We start from the raw sequence: 16,130 nt of genomic DNA, 5'->3' as shown, positions 1-16,130 counted from the left end.
GTGTGCTTATTTTCTCTCTCTCTCAAATACATAAATAAAATATATTTAAAAATCCAAACTTTAGGGCTAGAGGGATGCATAGCAGTTAAGGTACTTGTCTGTGAGGCCTATGGACCCAGGTTCAATTCCCCAGTACTCACTGGCCAGGTGCACATGGTGGTGCATGTGTCTGGAGTTTATTTGATATGCCTAGAGGCCCTGGTGCACCCATTCTCTCTCTCTCCCTCAGTTAAAAATCAAAAAAGAACCCAAACTTTACATAGTTTCAACAAGTTACTAAAAGAAATAATAGTAAACTGTAATAACAACAAATAGTAGATAATGTCTAATTTCCAGCATTTTAGAAGATCCACAAAGAAGCAATAAAGTATGGCCTATATACAGAAAAGGAAACAGTAAAATAGAAAGTGTCTCTGAGGAAGCCTGGACATTGCACTTACTGGACAAAAACTTAACAGCTGTCTTAATTATGCTCAAAGAGCTCAAGGAAACCATGTCTAAAGAACAAAAGGGGCAGGCTGGGAAAATGGTTCTGTAAAAGCACTTGTTTGCAAAGTCTGACAGCCTGGGCTTGATTCTCCAGTACCCACATAAAGCCAGATGCACAATTTGTTTGCAGTTGCAAGAGGCCCTGGTGTGCTGGTTCATATACTCTCTTGTCACAAATAGATATATAAGGTTTTTTTTTTTTTTTTTTTTTTAAGGAAGCTGCTCATAGTGGCACACACCTTTAGGTTTTTATTCCAGCACTCAGGAGGCAGAGGTAGAAGGATCTCTGTGAGTTCAAGGCCAACCTGAGACTACATAGTGAATTCCAGGTCAGAATGGGATAGAGCAAGACCCTACCTCAAAAAAAACCAACAAACAAAAAAAAAGCATTAATGAACTAAAGGAAGATTGCAGGTCCGTTATTTCTGTTTGCAATAATAGAGCTCTATAGAGTGGGTAGCTTAAGTAAATTTATTTTACCCCAATTTGGAGGCTGAAAGTCTAAGGATTTTTTTTTTTTTTTTTTTTAAGGTAGGGTGTCACTCCAGCCCAGGTTGAACTGGAACTCATTCTGTAGTCCCAGGCTAGCCACCAACCTCCATTCCCTTACCTCTGCCTCCCTATTGCTTAGATCAAAGGCAACAGTATGTGTGCCACCACACCTTGCTGGATTTTTCTTTTTTTTTTAAATATTTTTTTGTCCATTATTTATTTATTTATTTGAGAGCAACAGACACAGAGAGAAAGACAGATAGAGGGAGAGAGAGAAAATGGGCGTGCCAGGGCTTCCAGCCCCTGCAAGCGAACTCCACATGCGTGCGCCCCCTTGTGCATCTGGCTAACGTGGGACCTGGGGAACCAAGCCTCGAACTGGGGTCCTTAGGCTTCACAGGCAAGCACTTAACCACTAAGCCATCTCTCCAGTCCCTGCTGGATTTTTCTTCTTCTCCTTCCTTTTTCCTTCCTTTCTCCTTCCTTCCTTCCTTCCTTTGTGTGTGTGTGTGTGTGTGTGTGTGTGTGTGTGTGTGTGTGTGTGTGTGTTTCCAGATAGGTCTTACTCTAGCCCAGGCTGACTTTGAATTTAGCATGGTCCTCTTACCTCTGCCAGCCAGGTGCTAGGATTAAAGTTGTATGTCGCCATGCCCAGCTGGATCAATTGATCTTTCTTTCTGTCTGTCTTTCTGTCTTTCTTTTTGGTTTTTCGAGGTAGGGTCTCACTGACCTGCAATTCACGCTGTAGTCTCAGGGTCACCTTCAACTCACAGCGATCCTCCTACCTTGGCCTCCCAAGTGTATTTTCTTTTTGTAAGCAAATGTAAAGTTGTTTTAGGTGTAATTGTTTCTGAATGATTGTATGTTGTTTAGTCTGCCTTTAGTAGTTTAATATAGGAGTAGAATTCTGCCAATTTGGATAAGAAAACTTATCTGTTAGATGACAGTCATATTTAAAATAAAGAATTTATCAAATTTGGCCTTATTTAAGTCATCTGTCTAATGGACAATGCTTATGTTATGATGCTATCAGATAATATAGCCTACATTTCAAATCTCTGTACTCATAAATAAACTGTTGAACTGTGTCATTTTATTAGCCAGTATTTCATATCTCTGTTTATAAATGCTCATTGATCCAACTATGTTTATAATTTCAAGTCTCTGTACTCATGAACTCTTTGTCCAACCATGTTTACACACAAAGAGAGAAATTTTAAATTTTTATATTACTACTTTCAAATAGGGTCTGACTGTTTAGCCTAGGCTGTCTTGAACCTGTGGTATTCTGGCCTCCCCCTTCCCCAAGTTCTGGGATCACACGCCTATGTCATTGTACTTAGCTGATGTTATAGTTTATTTATTTGTATTGCAGTCATGGAATTTCATTTAACTTCATGTTTTGTTTTGTTTTTTCTATTTATTTATTTAGCTAGTTTTTCTAGGTAGGGTCTGGCTGTAGCCCAGGCTGACCTGGAATTTTTATTTATTTATTTATTTGTTTTTAATTTTTATTAACATTTTCCATGATTATAAAATATATCCCATGGTAATTCCCTCCCTCCCCACCCCCACACTTTCCCATTTGAAATTCCGTTCTCCATCATATTACCTCCCCATTACAATCATTGTAATTACATATATACAATATCAACCTATTAAGTATCCTCCTCCCTTCCTTTCTCCACCCTTTATGTCTCCTTTTCAACTTACTGGCCTCTGCTACTAAGTATTTTCATTCTCACGCAGAAGCCCAGTCATCTGTAGCTAGGATCCACATATGAGAGAGAACATGTGGCGCTTGGCTTTCTGGGCCTGCGTTACCTCACTTAGTATAATACTTTCCAGGTCCATCCATTTTTCTGCAAATTTCATAACTTCAGTTTTCTTTACCGCTGAGTAGAACTCCATTGTATAAATGTGCCACATCTTCATTATCCACTCATCTGTTGAGGGACATCTAGGCTGGTTCCATTTCCCAGCTATTATAAATTGAGCAGCAATAAACATGGTTGAGCATGTACTTCTAAGGAAATGAGATGAGTCCTTTGGATATATGCCTAGGAGTGCTATAGCTGGGTCATATGGTAGATCAATCTCTAGCTGTTTTAGGAACCTCCACACTGATTTCCACAATGGCTGGACCAGATTGCATTCCCACCAGCAGTGCAGAAGGGTTCCTTTTTTTCCACATCCCCGCCAACATTTATGATCATTTGTTTTCATGATAGTGGCCAATCTGACAGGAGTGAGATGGAATCTCAGTGTAGTTTTAATCTGCATTTCCCTGATGACTAGTGACGTAGAACATTTTTTTAGATGCTTATATGCCATTCGTATTTCTTCCTTTGAGAACTCTCTATTTAGCTCCATAGCCCATTTTTTGATTGGCTTGTTTAATTCCTTATTATTTAACTTTTTGAGTTCTTTGTATATCCTAGATATTAATCCTCTATCAGATATATAGCTGGCGAAGATTTTTTCCCATTCTGTAGGTTGCCTCTTTGCTTTTTTCACTGTGTCCTTTGCAGTGCAAAATCTTTGTAATTTCATTAGGTCCCAGTGGTTAATCTGTGGTTTTATTGCCTGAGCAATTGGGGTTGTATTCAGAAAGTCTTTGCCAAGACCAATATGTTGAAGGGTTTCCCCTACTTTTTCCTCTAGCAGTTTCAAAGTTTCCGGTCTGATGTTAATGACCTGGAATTTAATATGTAGTCTCAGGCTGGCCTCAAACAGTGATTCTTCCACTTTGGCTGGGATTAAAGGCCTGTGCCACCATGCCTGGCCCTCTTCAAAAAAAAAAAAAAAAAAAAAGTATTTTTTTTTTTTTACTTGCAAGCACAAAAAGAGAGAATGGCCATGCCAGGGCCTCCAGGTGCTGCAAACTCCATTTGCATGCACCACTGTTAATCTGGCTTTTTGTGAGCACTGGGGGATTAAGTCTATGTTGTTAGGCTGTGCAGGCAAGCTCCTTACCTGCTGAGCCATCTCTCTAGCCCACTTTCTTTTCTTTTCTTTTTTTTTTTTTTGAGGTAGGGTCTCACTCTAGCCCAGGCTGACCTGGAATTCACTCTGTAGTCTCAGGGTGGCCTTGAACTCACAGTGATCCTCTTACCTCTGCCTCCCAAGTGCTGGGATTACAGGTGTGCACTCTTTTTGTTTTTAATGAGACAGAGAGAGAATTGTTGTGCTAGGACCTCTAGCCACTGTAATCGAACTTCAGACATGTGCACCATCTCATGCACATGTGCAACCTTGCACATGCTTCACCTTGCTCGTCTGGCTTATGTGGGATCTGGGGAGTCTAACATGGGTCATTAGGCTTTGCAGGCAAGTGCCTTAACCACTTAGCCATCTCTCCAGCCCCCCCTTTAATTTATATGTATTATAACAGGTTATACTCTCTTTTTAAAAAATATTTATTCACTTGAGAGACAGAGGCAGATGGGGGATAGAGAATGGGCACACCATGGTCTCTAGCCACTGCAAACGAACTCCAGACACATGCACCACCTTGTGTATCTGGCTTATGTGGGTTCTAGGGAAATTAACCTGAGTCCTTAGACTTCATAGGCAAGCGCCTTAACAGCTAAGCCATCTCTTCCAACTGATTGTACTCTTTTCTCCCCCTACCCCTGCTCCCACTTCCCTGGGGGCCCTCCTCAGTGGGATTATGGTAATCCCTGTGGGGTCATAAGGCCTCAGTCAGTCACTGTGTATTTCTTAGGCTTCACAGGCAAGTGCCTTCACAGCTAAGCCATATCTAGCCCTTTTAAAAAGATATTTATTTTTTGGCTAGAGAGATGGCTTAGCGGCTAAGCACTTGCCTGTGAAGCCTAAGGACCCAGATTCAAGGCTTGATACCCCAGGACCCACACTAGCCAGATGCACAAGGGAGCACACGTGTCTGGAGTTCATTTGCAGTGGCTGAAGGCCCTGGCACGCCTATTCTCTCTCTTTCTCTCTCTCTGCCTCTTTCTCTGTCACTTTCAAATAAATAAAAATAAACAAAAAATTAAAAAAATATTTATTTGAGAGGTGGGGGGGTCAGGTATAGAATGTACCTGCCAGGGCCTCTAGCCAGTGCAAACTAACTCCAGACTCACTCACTCTCTCTCTCTTTCCAATAAATAAGTAAATAAGGGCTGGAGAGATGGATGGCTTAGTGGTTAAGGCGCTTGCCAGCAAAGCCTAAGGACCCAGGTTCAATTCTCCAGGTCCCACGTTAGTCAGATGCACATCATGGGGCATGCATCTGAAGTTTGTTTGCACTGGCTAGAAGTCCTGGCATGCCCATTCTCTCTCTTTTTCCCTCTGTCCTTCTATATCTGTATTTTATTATAAAAATAAATAAATAAAATATTACAAAAAGAACTTTTTGAGGTGGGACATGGTGGTGCACACCAGAACTAGGGAGGCAGAGGTGAGAAGATTGTTGTGAGTTTGAAGCCAGCCTGGAACTAATTTGTTTGAGAGACAGACAGAAAGGCAGAGAAAGAGAGAGAGAATGGGCATTCTGCAACTTCAAACAATCTCCAGAAGTATGCTGCACTTTGCGTGTCTGGCTTTACATGGATACTGGGGATTTGAACCTGAGCCATCAGGCTTTGCAAGTAAGTGCCTTTAACAGCTGAGCCCTCTCTCCAGCTCTGATTTCTTTTTTCTAAAAAAGCTCAATACCCTATAGCTTTCTTTATGTATATTTACTTGGTTTTTCAAGGTAGGGTCTTACTCTAGCCCAGTTGACCTGGAATTAACTATGTAGTCTCAAACTGGCCTTGAATTTATCCAGTTATCCTCCTACCTTGGCCTCCTGAGTGCTGGGATTAAAGGTGCACACCACCATGCCTGGCTTCTATAGCAATTTTGAAGGATATCTTGCGTACATTACATCCTTCCTTTTAGGTGTACAGTCAGTGAGTTTTGTAGATGCTTACACCCAAATAAAAAAAATAAAATATTTATACTATCCAAAAAGTTCTTTGTGACCCTTGTAGCCAACTTGTTTTGCTGTCACTGATGCCCACTATGATAATTTGAATTTATGGCCTGATAGATTCAGGTGTTTTATTAAAATTGAGTTTGTAGCTTCAGCCACCAGCAGGTGGACTCCAGCTACACAGTAGGTATGTCACTGGAGGTGAATGCAGCCCAAAGTTGTATTTTGGGGTGGATCTGGATTTCAATCCACAAGTGTGTAGATAGGTGCTTGCTGCAGGTTCAGGGTTGATGCTTGCTGCTTTTTTTTTTTTTTTGTTTTGGTGTTTGCTGGCTGGTAGAGGTTTTTCTCTCTTCTTGGATCTGTGAAAGTAAGCAGCTTCTTCCACCATCGATAGCACTTCCCCTTGGATCTGTAAGCTGAATGAAATTACTTCGTCCTCTAAACTTGCCTGGTTCGGATGTTCATCCCAGCAACGTGAAGCTTTCTACAACACCTGCCTGCCACCATTGGTCTTTTTTTTTTTTTTTTTTTTTTTTGCTAAGGTCCTTGCCTGCAAAGCCAAAGAATCCAGGTTCTATTCTCTAGGACCCACACAAGCCAGATGCACAAGGTGGCACATACATCTGGAGTTTGTTAGCAGTGGCTGGAGGCCCTGGAGTGCCCATTCTCTCTCTCAAATAAAATACTTTTTAAAAATGCCATAAAAATAGAAGGCAGGCTTCTTAGCATATTGTAGCCAAAATTTTCCATAGACTGTTGTGCAGTATCCCATTGCATGGATGTATTATGATAAGACTATGTTTACCTTTGAGCTGGAATGTAGTTTATTTGTTAGAGTGCTTCCCTAGCTTGTGCATAACCCTGGGTTTAATCCCCAGTACCATATAAACTGAGTGCGGTGGTGCTGGGGAAGTGGAGACAGGTGGATCCCTCAGGCTCTCTGGACAGCCAATCTAGCCTTCTTGGCACCTGAAGAGCAACACCTGAAGCTGTCCTTTGGCCTCCACACACATATGTGAACACATGCACACAAACATGCACCTACACACATGTGTCATGTGCACACACACACATGAATATTATCTTTAAATCTGAAATGGCTTCCATAGGCTCTTTTTGGTTTTTTGAGGTAGGGTCTCACTCTTGCCCTGTTATCCTGGAATTTACTATGTAGTCTTAGGCCGGCCTTACACTCTCAGCAGTCCTACTACCTCTGCCTCCTGAGTGCTAGGCATGGGCCAGCATGCCCAGCTTTGTGTATCCTTCTACAGATAGATAATCAGTTTTCCCAGCGCCATTTGTTAAAGAGGCTGTCTTTTATTTATTTATTTATTTATTTTTGTTCATTTTTTATTTAGTTATTTGAGAGCGACAGACATAGAGAGAAAGACAGATAGAGGGAGAGAGAGAGAATGGGCGTGCCAGGGCTTCCAGCCACTGCAAACGAACTCCAGACGCGTGCGCCCCCTTGTGCATCTGGCTAACGTGGGACCTGGGGAACCGAGCCTCGAACTGGGGTCCTTAGGCTTCACAGGCAAGCGCTTAACCGCTAAGCCATCTCTCCAGCCTGAGGCTGTCTTTTCTCCAATGAAAATGCTTGGCATTTTTGTAAAAAATCAGATGGCTGTGGTTGCCCAGAATTACATCTAGGTCCTCTGTTTTGTTCCATTGATCTGTGTTTCTGTTTTTGTGCCAGTACCTTGCTGTTTTTTGTTTATTTGTTTGTTTTTTCAAGGCAGGCTCTTTCTCTAGGTCAGGCTGACCTGGAATTCACTACTACTCAGGGTGGTCGTAAACTCATGGCAATCCTCCTACCTCTGCCTCCCAAGTGCTGGGATTAAGGGCATGTACCACCATGCCTGGCCCATGCTGTTTTTGTTACTGTTGCTCTGTAATGTAGCTTAAAATCAGGTATGGTAATATCACTAACCTTATTTTTGTTGCTCAAAATTGTTTTGGCTACTTGAGGTTTTTTATGCTTCTAAAATGAATTTTAGGACTATTTTTTCTATTTCTGTGAAGAATGCCATTGAAATTTTGATGGGGATTGCATTAAATATATAGATTGTTTTTGGTAAGATTGATGGTTTCACAATAGTGCTTTTTTTAAAAAAATTATTTACTTATTTGAGAGAGAGGGACAGATAGAATGGGCGTGCCAGGGCCTCCACATGCATGCACCGCCTTGTGCTTATGTGGATACTGGGGACTCAAACCTAGGTTCTTAGGTTTCGCAGGCAACTGCCTTAACCACTAAGCCATTTCTCTAGCCTGCAATATTGCTTTTTCTAATCCAAGAATATGAGATGTTTTTCCATTTCCTAATGACTTATGCAATTTCTGTCTTGAGCATTTCAAAGTTCTCATTGTAGAGATCCTTTACTTCCTTGATTAAGTTTATCCCAAGATACTTTTATTTATTTATTTATTTTTTGAGGCAATTGTGAACGGGAGTGATTCCCTGATTACATCCTGACAGCATGTTTGTTGTTAGTATATAGGAAGGCTACTGATTTCTCTCTGTTTATTTTGTATCTTGCTACATTGCTAAAAGTGTTTATTATTAGCTCTAACAATTTGCTGGTAGAGTCTTTAGGGTCCTTTATGTGCATATAAAATCATCTCTAGTAGTAATTATTTTTGCAAGCAAAGCATGTTATACAGGTAATTGATTTTATTTTTTTTGTTTATTTTTATTTATTTATTTGAGAGTGACAGAGAGAGAGAGACAGAGAGAATGGGTGTGCCAGGGCCTCCAGCCACTGCAAACGAACTCCAGACACGTATGCCTCCTTATGCATCTGGCTAACATGGGTCCTGGGGAATTGAGCCTCGAACCGGGGTCCTTAGGCTTCTCAGGCAAGCGCTTAACCGCTAAGCCATCTCCCCAGACCCGGTAATTGATTTTAAGAGCTTAAATCCTGGTATTTGAGCTCTTAAAATTCTCAAGGCATGGGAAAGTATTGTAAGACTTTTCAAGATCCATAAAGTAACCTGGAAACTGCCAGTACTATTGTGTATTCTGAGTGTTTCTTCTATATAAATTTGAGTTTTACTCAGTTTAACAGAATGCTTTGGAGTTACCTGACAGTTGTATTAGACAAATTTTCCAATTATGTGGAGTTTTTGAGTTTTATGTTCACCTTATTTTTTTAATGCTTAGATTGCATTTTTTTCACTTGTACTATAGTCCTGTTCTATTATTTCTATGCCCTTTTTTTTAAAATTTCCCATCTTTATTTTTAGCTATTATGTCATCCAGTGGCCAGAAGATGGTCAAAAAGTTTTCTGAGGTAGGGTCTCACTCTAGCACTGGCTGAACTGGAATTCACTATGTAGTTTCAGGATGGCCTTGAACTCATGATGGTTTTCCTCCTTCTGCCTCCCATGTGCTGGGATTAAAGGTATGCGCCACCACAGCCGGCTTGTTTGTTTTTATTTATTTATTTGAAAGAAAGAGCAGGAGGAGACTGGGTACACTAGAGCCTTCATCCACTACAAATGAACTCCAGATGCATGTGCTACCTTGTGCATCTGGCTTCCAGGGGCTCTGGGGAATCGAACCTGAGTCTTTTGGCTTTGCAGGCAAGCACCTTAACCTCTGGGGAATCAAACCTGAATCTTTTCGCTTTGTAGGCAAACACCTTAACTGCTAAGCCATGCCTCCAGCCCCATTTCCTCTTTTTAAAAAATTCTTTATTTTCTTGTAAGCAGAAAGAAGAGAGAGAAAATGGGTGCGCCACAGCCTGCAGCTACTGCAAATGAACTACAAATGTGTGCATCACTGTGCACCTGCTTTTACGTGGGTACTGGGGAATTGAACCAGGTCTTTAGGCTTTACAAGCAAACGCCTTAACCACTGAGCCATCTCTCCAGCTTCTGAGAGCTTGGGCATTTTCATGAGCCCCAGTGATTCTTGGATCTCCTTTCCCAGGACCGAGGTCACATATGTGCATAGCCATGTCCAGCTGTTTATATGTGTATTGGGGAATCAAGTCCCTCATGCTTGCAGGGAAGTGCTCTGAACTACTGAGCCATCTCTCCAGCACTTAGAATAGAGATTTAATGAAAGAAAATGAACCAGTAGCTTATAGTATTAAGAATGTGGTTCTAAAGGGGAGGCTTGTTTGTTCAATTCTTTCTGTGAAGGGAAATAAAAGCTTCAGACAAGGGGGTTCAGAGTCATGTTCTACCACTGATTTTGCTGCTTATAGTTCATGAGGCCATACCTTTACCTCTTGTTATAATTTTAACTCTAAAATAATGGTGACCTCTAAAAATTGTAATAGCATCTTATGTTACGTGTTTTTTTTTGTTTTTGTTTTTGCTGCTGTTGTTTTTTGTTTTTCGAGGTAGGCTCTCACTCTGGCCCAGGCTGACCTGGAATTCACTCTGTAGTCTCAGGGTGGCCAAGAACTCACGGTGATCCTCCTGCCTCTGCCTCCAAGTGCTGGGATTAAAGGTGTGCGCCACCACGCCTGGCTGTTAAGGATTTTCTAGTGTCAGCAAGAAAGAATGATTTCTGTCTAGATTGGTGAAATAAAATGTGAACTGTCTTTTATTTATTTATTTTTTTTGTTTTTTTGAGGTAGGGTTTTACTCTAGCCTAGGCTGACCTGGAATTACTTTGTAGTCACAGCGTAATCCTTTTACTTCTGTCTCCTGAGTGCTGGGATTAAAGGCATGAGCCACCACGCTGGGCATGAACTCCCCCCCCCCTTTTTTTTTTTTGGTTTTTCAAGGTAGTGTCTCACACTAGCTCAGGCTGACCTGGAACCCACTATGTACTCACTATGTATTCTCAGGGTGGCCTTGAACTCACTGCCATTCTCTTACCTCTGCTCCTGAGTGCTGGGATTAAAGGCGTGAGCCACCATGCCCAACTGTGAACTCTCTTTTTTTATATATATTTTTAAATTTTTATTTATTTATTTGATATATATATATATATATATATATATATATAGAGAGAGAGAGAGAGAGAGAGAGAGAGAATGGGTGCTCCAGGGCCTTCAGCTGCTGCAAATGAATTTTAGATGCATGCACCACTTTGTGCATGTGGTTTACATGGGTCCTGGGGAATCGAACTTGGGTCCTTTGGTTTTGCAGGCATGTGCCTTCGCCACTAAGACATTCCTGTATCCCCGAACTCTCTTTTAATAGCACAATCTGGGTTTGTTGGTTTAAGATGTTTTCCTGTGTAGCCAAGGCTGGTCTTTGCCTTGAGATCCTCCTGCCAAAGCCTCCCAAGTAGTTGGGATCATAGGTATGTGCTACCATGCCTGAGTAATAGCAATTAAAGAAAAAAAGATTTTAAAAAGTAATGATTTAAAAAAAATATTTATTTATGAGAGAGAATGGGTACTCTAGGGCCTCTAGCCACTGCAAACAAATTTCAGTTGCACGTGCCATCATGCGCATCTGGTTTATGTAGATTCTGGGGGGTCGAACCAAGGTCTTTATTTTTGCTAGCAAGCACCTTAACCGCTAAGCCGTCTCTCCAGCCCTGTTTTTTTTTTTTTTTTAAATTTATTTATTTGAGAGCGACAGACACAGAGAGAAAGATAGAGAGGGAGAGAGAGAGAATGGGCGCGCCAGGGCTTCCAGCCTCTGCAAACGAACTCCAGATGTGTGCGCCCCCTTGTGCATCTGGCTAACGTGGGACCTGGGGAAACGAGCCTCGAACCGTGGTCCTTAGGCTTCACAGGCAAGCGCTTAACCGCTAAGCCCTCTCTCCAGCCCTGTTTTTTTTTTTTTAAATAGCTTATTTATTTATTTATTTATTGGAGAGACCTGGAATTTAATTGTTGCAGTAGCTGGAGGCCCTGGCGCACCCATATTCTCTCTCTCTCTGTCTCTCTCTCTCTCTCTCTCTCACTTTCAAATAAAATAAAAAAAAAAGATCAGTTAGGACCTGAGGAGATGGCTTAGTGATTAAAGGCACTGACTTGAAAAGCCTTTTGGCTTGGGTTCATTCAGTTCTCCAGTAATCACATAGTCATATACACAAAGTGGTGGGTGCATGTGTCTAGAGTTCGTTAGCAGTAGCAAGAGGCCCTGGTACCCATTTGTGCTCTCTCTCTCTCTTTTTCAATATTTCATTTATTTATTTGAGAGAGAGGCAGAGAGAGAGAGAATGGACACACTGGGGCCTCCAGCCACTGAAAACAAACTCGAGATGCAGGCACCACCTTGTGCGTCTGGCTTATGTGGGTTCTGAGGAATTGAACCTGGGTCCGTAGGCTTTGCAGGCAAATGTCTTAGCTGCTAAGCCATCTCTCCCCAGCCCCCCCTCTTTTTTTTTTTTTTTTAAAGCTCAGGGTGACTTGGTATTCACTATGTAGTCTCAGGGTGGCCTTGAACTCATGGTGATCCTCCTACCTCTTCCTCCTGAGTGCTGGGATTAAAGGCGTGCACCACCATACCCGGCTCTCTCACTTGTGCGTCCTCTCTCCCTTCCTCCCTCTCTCTCCCTCTCTCTCTTTCTCAGATAGATAGATAGACAGACAGACAGACAGACAGACAGACAGACAGACAGACAGATAGATTGATTGATTTTGTGCTTTTTGAGGTAGAGTCTCACTTTAGTCCAAGCTGACCTGGAATTCATTATGTAGTCTTAAGGGTGGCCTCAAACTCAAGACAATCTTCCTACCTCTGCCTCCCGAGTGCTAGGATTAAACGCATGTGCCATCATCACACCAGCTCCCTAATTTTTTTTTTTTTTTTTTTGGAGGTAGGGTCTCACTCTAGCTCAGGTTGACCTGTAACTCACTATGTAGTCTCAGAATGGCCTCAAATCCAATGGTGATCTTTCTTCTGCCTCTGCCTCCTGATGCCGGGATTAAAGGCATGCACCAACACACCCAGCTTCCTAATAATTTTTTAAATGTTATTTATTTTTTCTATTTGAGAGAAAAAGATGAGGAAGATAGAGAATGGGTGTGTCAAGGCCTCCAGTGTTTCTTTTAAATCAGCACCCCTTTTGATTAGTAAAAAGTCTTGTGCTCTCCTTTTATACTCAAATTTTTTTCAAATTTCTCTTGTGTTTAAAATGAAAGGACATTTATATTCCTTTCTCTCATTCTCTTACTCTCCTAATCTCCAGACATAGATTTTAGAACCTTCTAGAGGAGGAAATATCCCCTCCCCTTTCCTTACTAGGAATAGACTAATTAGAGATTTCAGTGTTTTCATTAGTTCATGTCCTTTGGTTGAGGATAATATGAAGTATTATCACTTTTTTGTTTATTTATTTATTTATTTGAGAGAGAGAGAGAGAGAGAGAGAGAGAGAGAGAATGAGAATGGGTGTGCCAGGGCCTCCAGCTGCTGCAAATGCACTCCAGATGCGTGCGCCCCCTTGTGCATCTGGCTAATGTGGGTCCTGAGGAATTGAGCCTCAAACCAGGGTCCTTAGGCTTCACAGGCAAGTGCTTAACCGCTAAGCCATCTCTCCAGCCACTTTTAGGGTAGACAAATTGGTAACTCGAGATTTCTTCCGCAGATGAAAGAGCAAAGGCATTATATTTCTTGAATAAACTGATCCTGTTTTGCTGTTTGTTATGGATGAAACCATATGTACATAATGCACATTTGCAGACTACTGTAATCCCATCAAGACATTTTAATTTAAGACATGAAGGGAGGGACATAAACTGAAAGGACAAACAATGTTTCATTTTCCACAATTATGAATCCGTATCATAGTCCCATAGATTAGGCTGTTCTGAGTTGAGCAAAACAAGCCCAGGGAAGAGCGCTGTGGGGAGCTTTCATTTCTACGTGCTGTCATGCTACAGCGCAAGTCGTCTGCGTCATGCAGTGAGAGACCTTAGTCTTTGAGGCAGTGGGTGTGAGCTACACGTGAGTGCACTAGGCATCATTTCCTCTTAACCTTTTAACTTTTTTTATTTGACATTTTCGACCAGGGCAGAGAGTAAAGCTGTGCCATCTAATTGTCAGAGTGGTGGTACCAGCAGAATGGAAGCTTTGTGTTAGTCATATATTTTCATTATTTCTGCAGTAAGATTCTGAACTTTACCTTTCTCTGTTAAGTTGAGCACAGTGGTTAATAGAAGAAATTAAACTGGTATGATTTTAAGAGCATAATAGTCATACCTGGTAGAAGAGCCAGTCTCAAGTAGAAATGGAATATTTCATTTTTATAATTTAAAGCTTCTGTCTTTCTCCTCTTTTTTTTTTTTTTTTTTAATTTCAAAGTGCGGTCCTCTTCTAGCCCAGGATGACCTGGAATTCACTATGCAATCTCAAAATGGCCTTAAACTCACAGCGATCCTCCTACCTCTGCCTCCCAAGTGCTGAGATTAAGGGCACGCACCACATGTCTGGCTTAAAATTTCTTTCTCTTGTTAGCATAGACCATACAAAGGTGGTTTTACCAGTAAATGAACTTAGAAGCATATTTTTCTCAATAGGAGGAGAGGGTCTGAAAAGGCAAATCGCTTAAATAATTGTCTAGCAGTATATTTTGTGGAAGCAAATTATTTCAGAATTGTATTAGCTTTACACAACAGTTTTCCTTAATCTAGTACTTTACTTATTTTCATTATTAAGATCCAGGAGAATGAAATTTTCATTTGAATTAATTATATATAGACAGACAATTGGTTGTGAATGTATTTAATCGATATTCCAGTTTGTCCTATTTAAAGTGATTCTGTGTCTGTGTTAACAGTTATGTAAATGTTCCACATTAAAGCAGGTTAGATGTTATCATAACTTACTGACCTGCTAGGCTAGTCTCTGTCATTTTAAATGTAACTCTAATCCTTAAAAAAATTGTTTTATTATCTGCACATGGCTGTCATTGTAAGATGTTGAATGCATTAGGCGCTATAGTAACCAGCAGAAGTGGTCCCATGTGTTGGCTTTAGCAAGGTATTTCAAAGGTCATTGTGTACACCTCTCTTGACTTGGGGCAGCATGTTGGTTTTGAAAAGCCACGTGCGGGTTTGAGATTTTTAGATTGGAGCTAACGTAGAAAGCTTGAGGTAGCGAAATATTAAAAAAGTTATTCTCTGATGGCCTCAATGATAATGCTTTCTGAGTATATAAGGCTTTGAATCCCCCTCTTCTTAAAACAGATTGTGAAGACTGCAGAGACCTGCAATCCAGTCACATACGTTTAATAAAGAAATATTGGTCCTCATGGAAGAAGAGCAAGATTTGCCAGAGCAACCAGTAAGTATTTCCTTCAGAAACTTAAGGTTAATTGTAGAAAAGCTAACCTGAAGAGATTTCTATTATTATTCAGTTATGGAATCCAAATTAGAAATGAAAATAAGGATCTGACTCAGTAATTTCCCTCTAAGAAAACCATACCATGCTTGCTTGCTTGTTCTGCATTGCTTTTTTTGTTGCCCCTGCCTCCTTCCTTATAGGTCTTGCTCTAGCCCAGGCTGACCTGGAACTCATTACAGGTGTGTACCACCAGGTCCAGCTGCTTCATTTTGTTTTTAAGATCAGGTTCAGACTTGAAACTTGTGATCCTCCTGCCTTGGTCTTACTACCTCTGGGTTTATAGATATGTGCTACCTTCCCTGGCATGTTGCATGTTTTAAACTCATATTTAACTAACTTAATGCTAGGAACTTTGTTTAGAAAATTCAGCATTACAAGTGAATATTATATTTGGAAATGCCATTTAAAAAAATCAAAGCCTAGCATTGTAGGTTTGAGAAAATAAGATAATCTGTTTACCAGAATACCATAATTTCTACTAGAAATTTTTTTTTTAATTTTTATTTATTTGAGAGATAGAAAGAGGCAGAGAGAGAGAAAAAAAAATGGATGAAAAGAATGGATGAAACGAAGGTCTTCTAGCTTTTGCAAATGAACTCCAGATGCATGCTCTACCTTGTGCATCTGGTTTAGGTAGGTCCTGGAGAATCGAACCTGAGCCCTTTGGCTTTGCAGGCAAATGCCTTAAGTGCATAGCCAGCTCTCCAGCCCTGTGTGTGTGTATATATAAATGTTTGAGAAAGGTAGGGACAGATAGAAAGAGAGAGGATGGACGCACTAGAGCCTCCAGCCACTGAAAACATACTGCAGACACATGTGCCACCTTGTACATCTGATGTTACATGGGTACTAGAGAATGGAACTTGGATCCTTAGACTTTGCAGGCAAGTTCCGTTGAGTCATCTCTCCAGCCCTGTCTTTTCATTTTTTTTCCCAAGGTAGGG

General features: G+C 41.0%; 1 protein-coding gene across 5 annotated transcripts in view; it reads left to right on the top strand.

Annotated features, from left to right (window-relative positions):
* Window positions 1–16,130, top strand: part of Eya3 (EYA transcriptional coactivator and phosphatase 3) — a 106,283-nt gene that overhangs the window by 12,511 nt on the left and 77,642 nt on the right. For 4 of the 5 annotated variants that reach the window (XM_004671246.2, XM_004671245.2, XM_045150214.1 and 1 more), the window contains exon 2: window positions 15,030–15,126. In XM_004671246.2, the coding sequence (XP_004671303.1) occupies window positions 15,094–15,126 (33 nt within the window). In that variant the 5' untranslated portion in view covers window positions 15,030–15,093. Of the gene's footprint in view, window positions 1–15,029; window positions 15,127–16,130 lie in introns of those variants that run through there. The other variant, XM_045150217.1, reaches the window with a different exon arrangement.

The sequence above is a fragment of the Jaculus jaculus genome, chromosome 5 (genome assembly GCF_020740685.1).
Source record: "Jaculus jaculus isolate mJacJac1 chromosome 5, mJacJac1.mat.Y.cur, whole genome shotgun sequence".
Taxonomy (NCBI): Eukaryota; Metazoa; Chordata; class Mammalia; order Rodentia; family Dipodidae; genus Jaculus; species Jaculus jaculus.
Note: the sequence above shows the minus strand (reverse complement) of the source record. Positions and strands in the feature narration are given on the sequence as shown.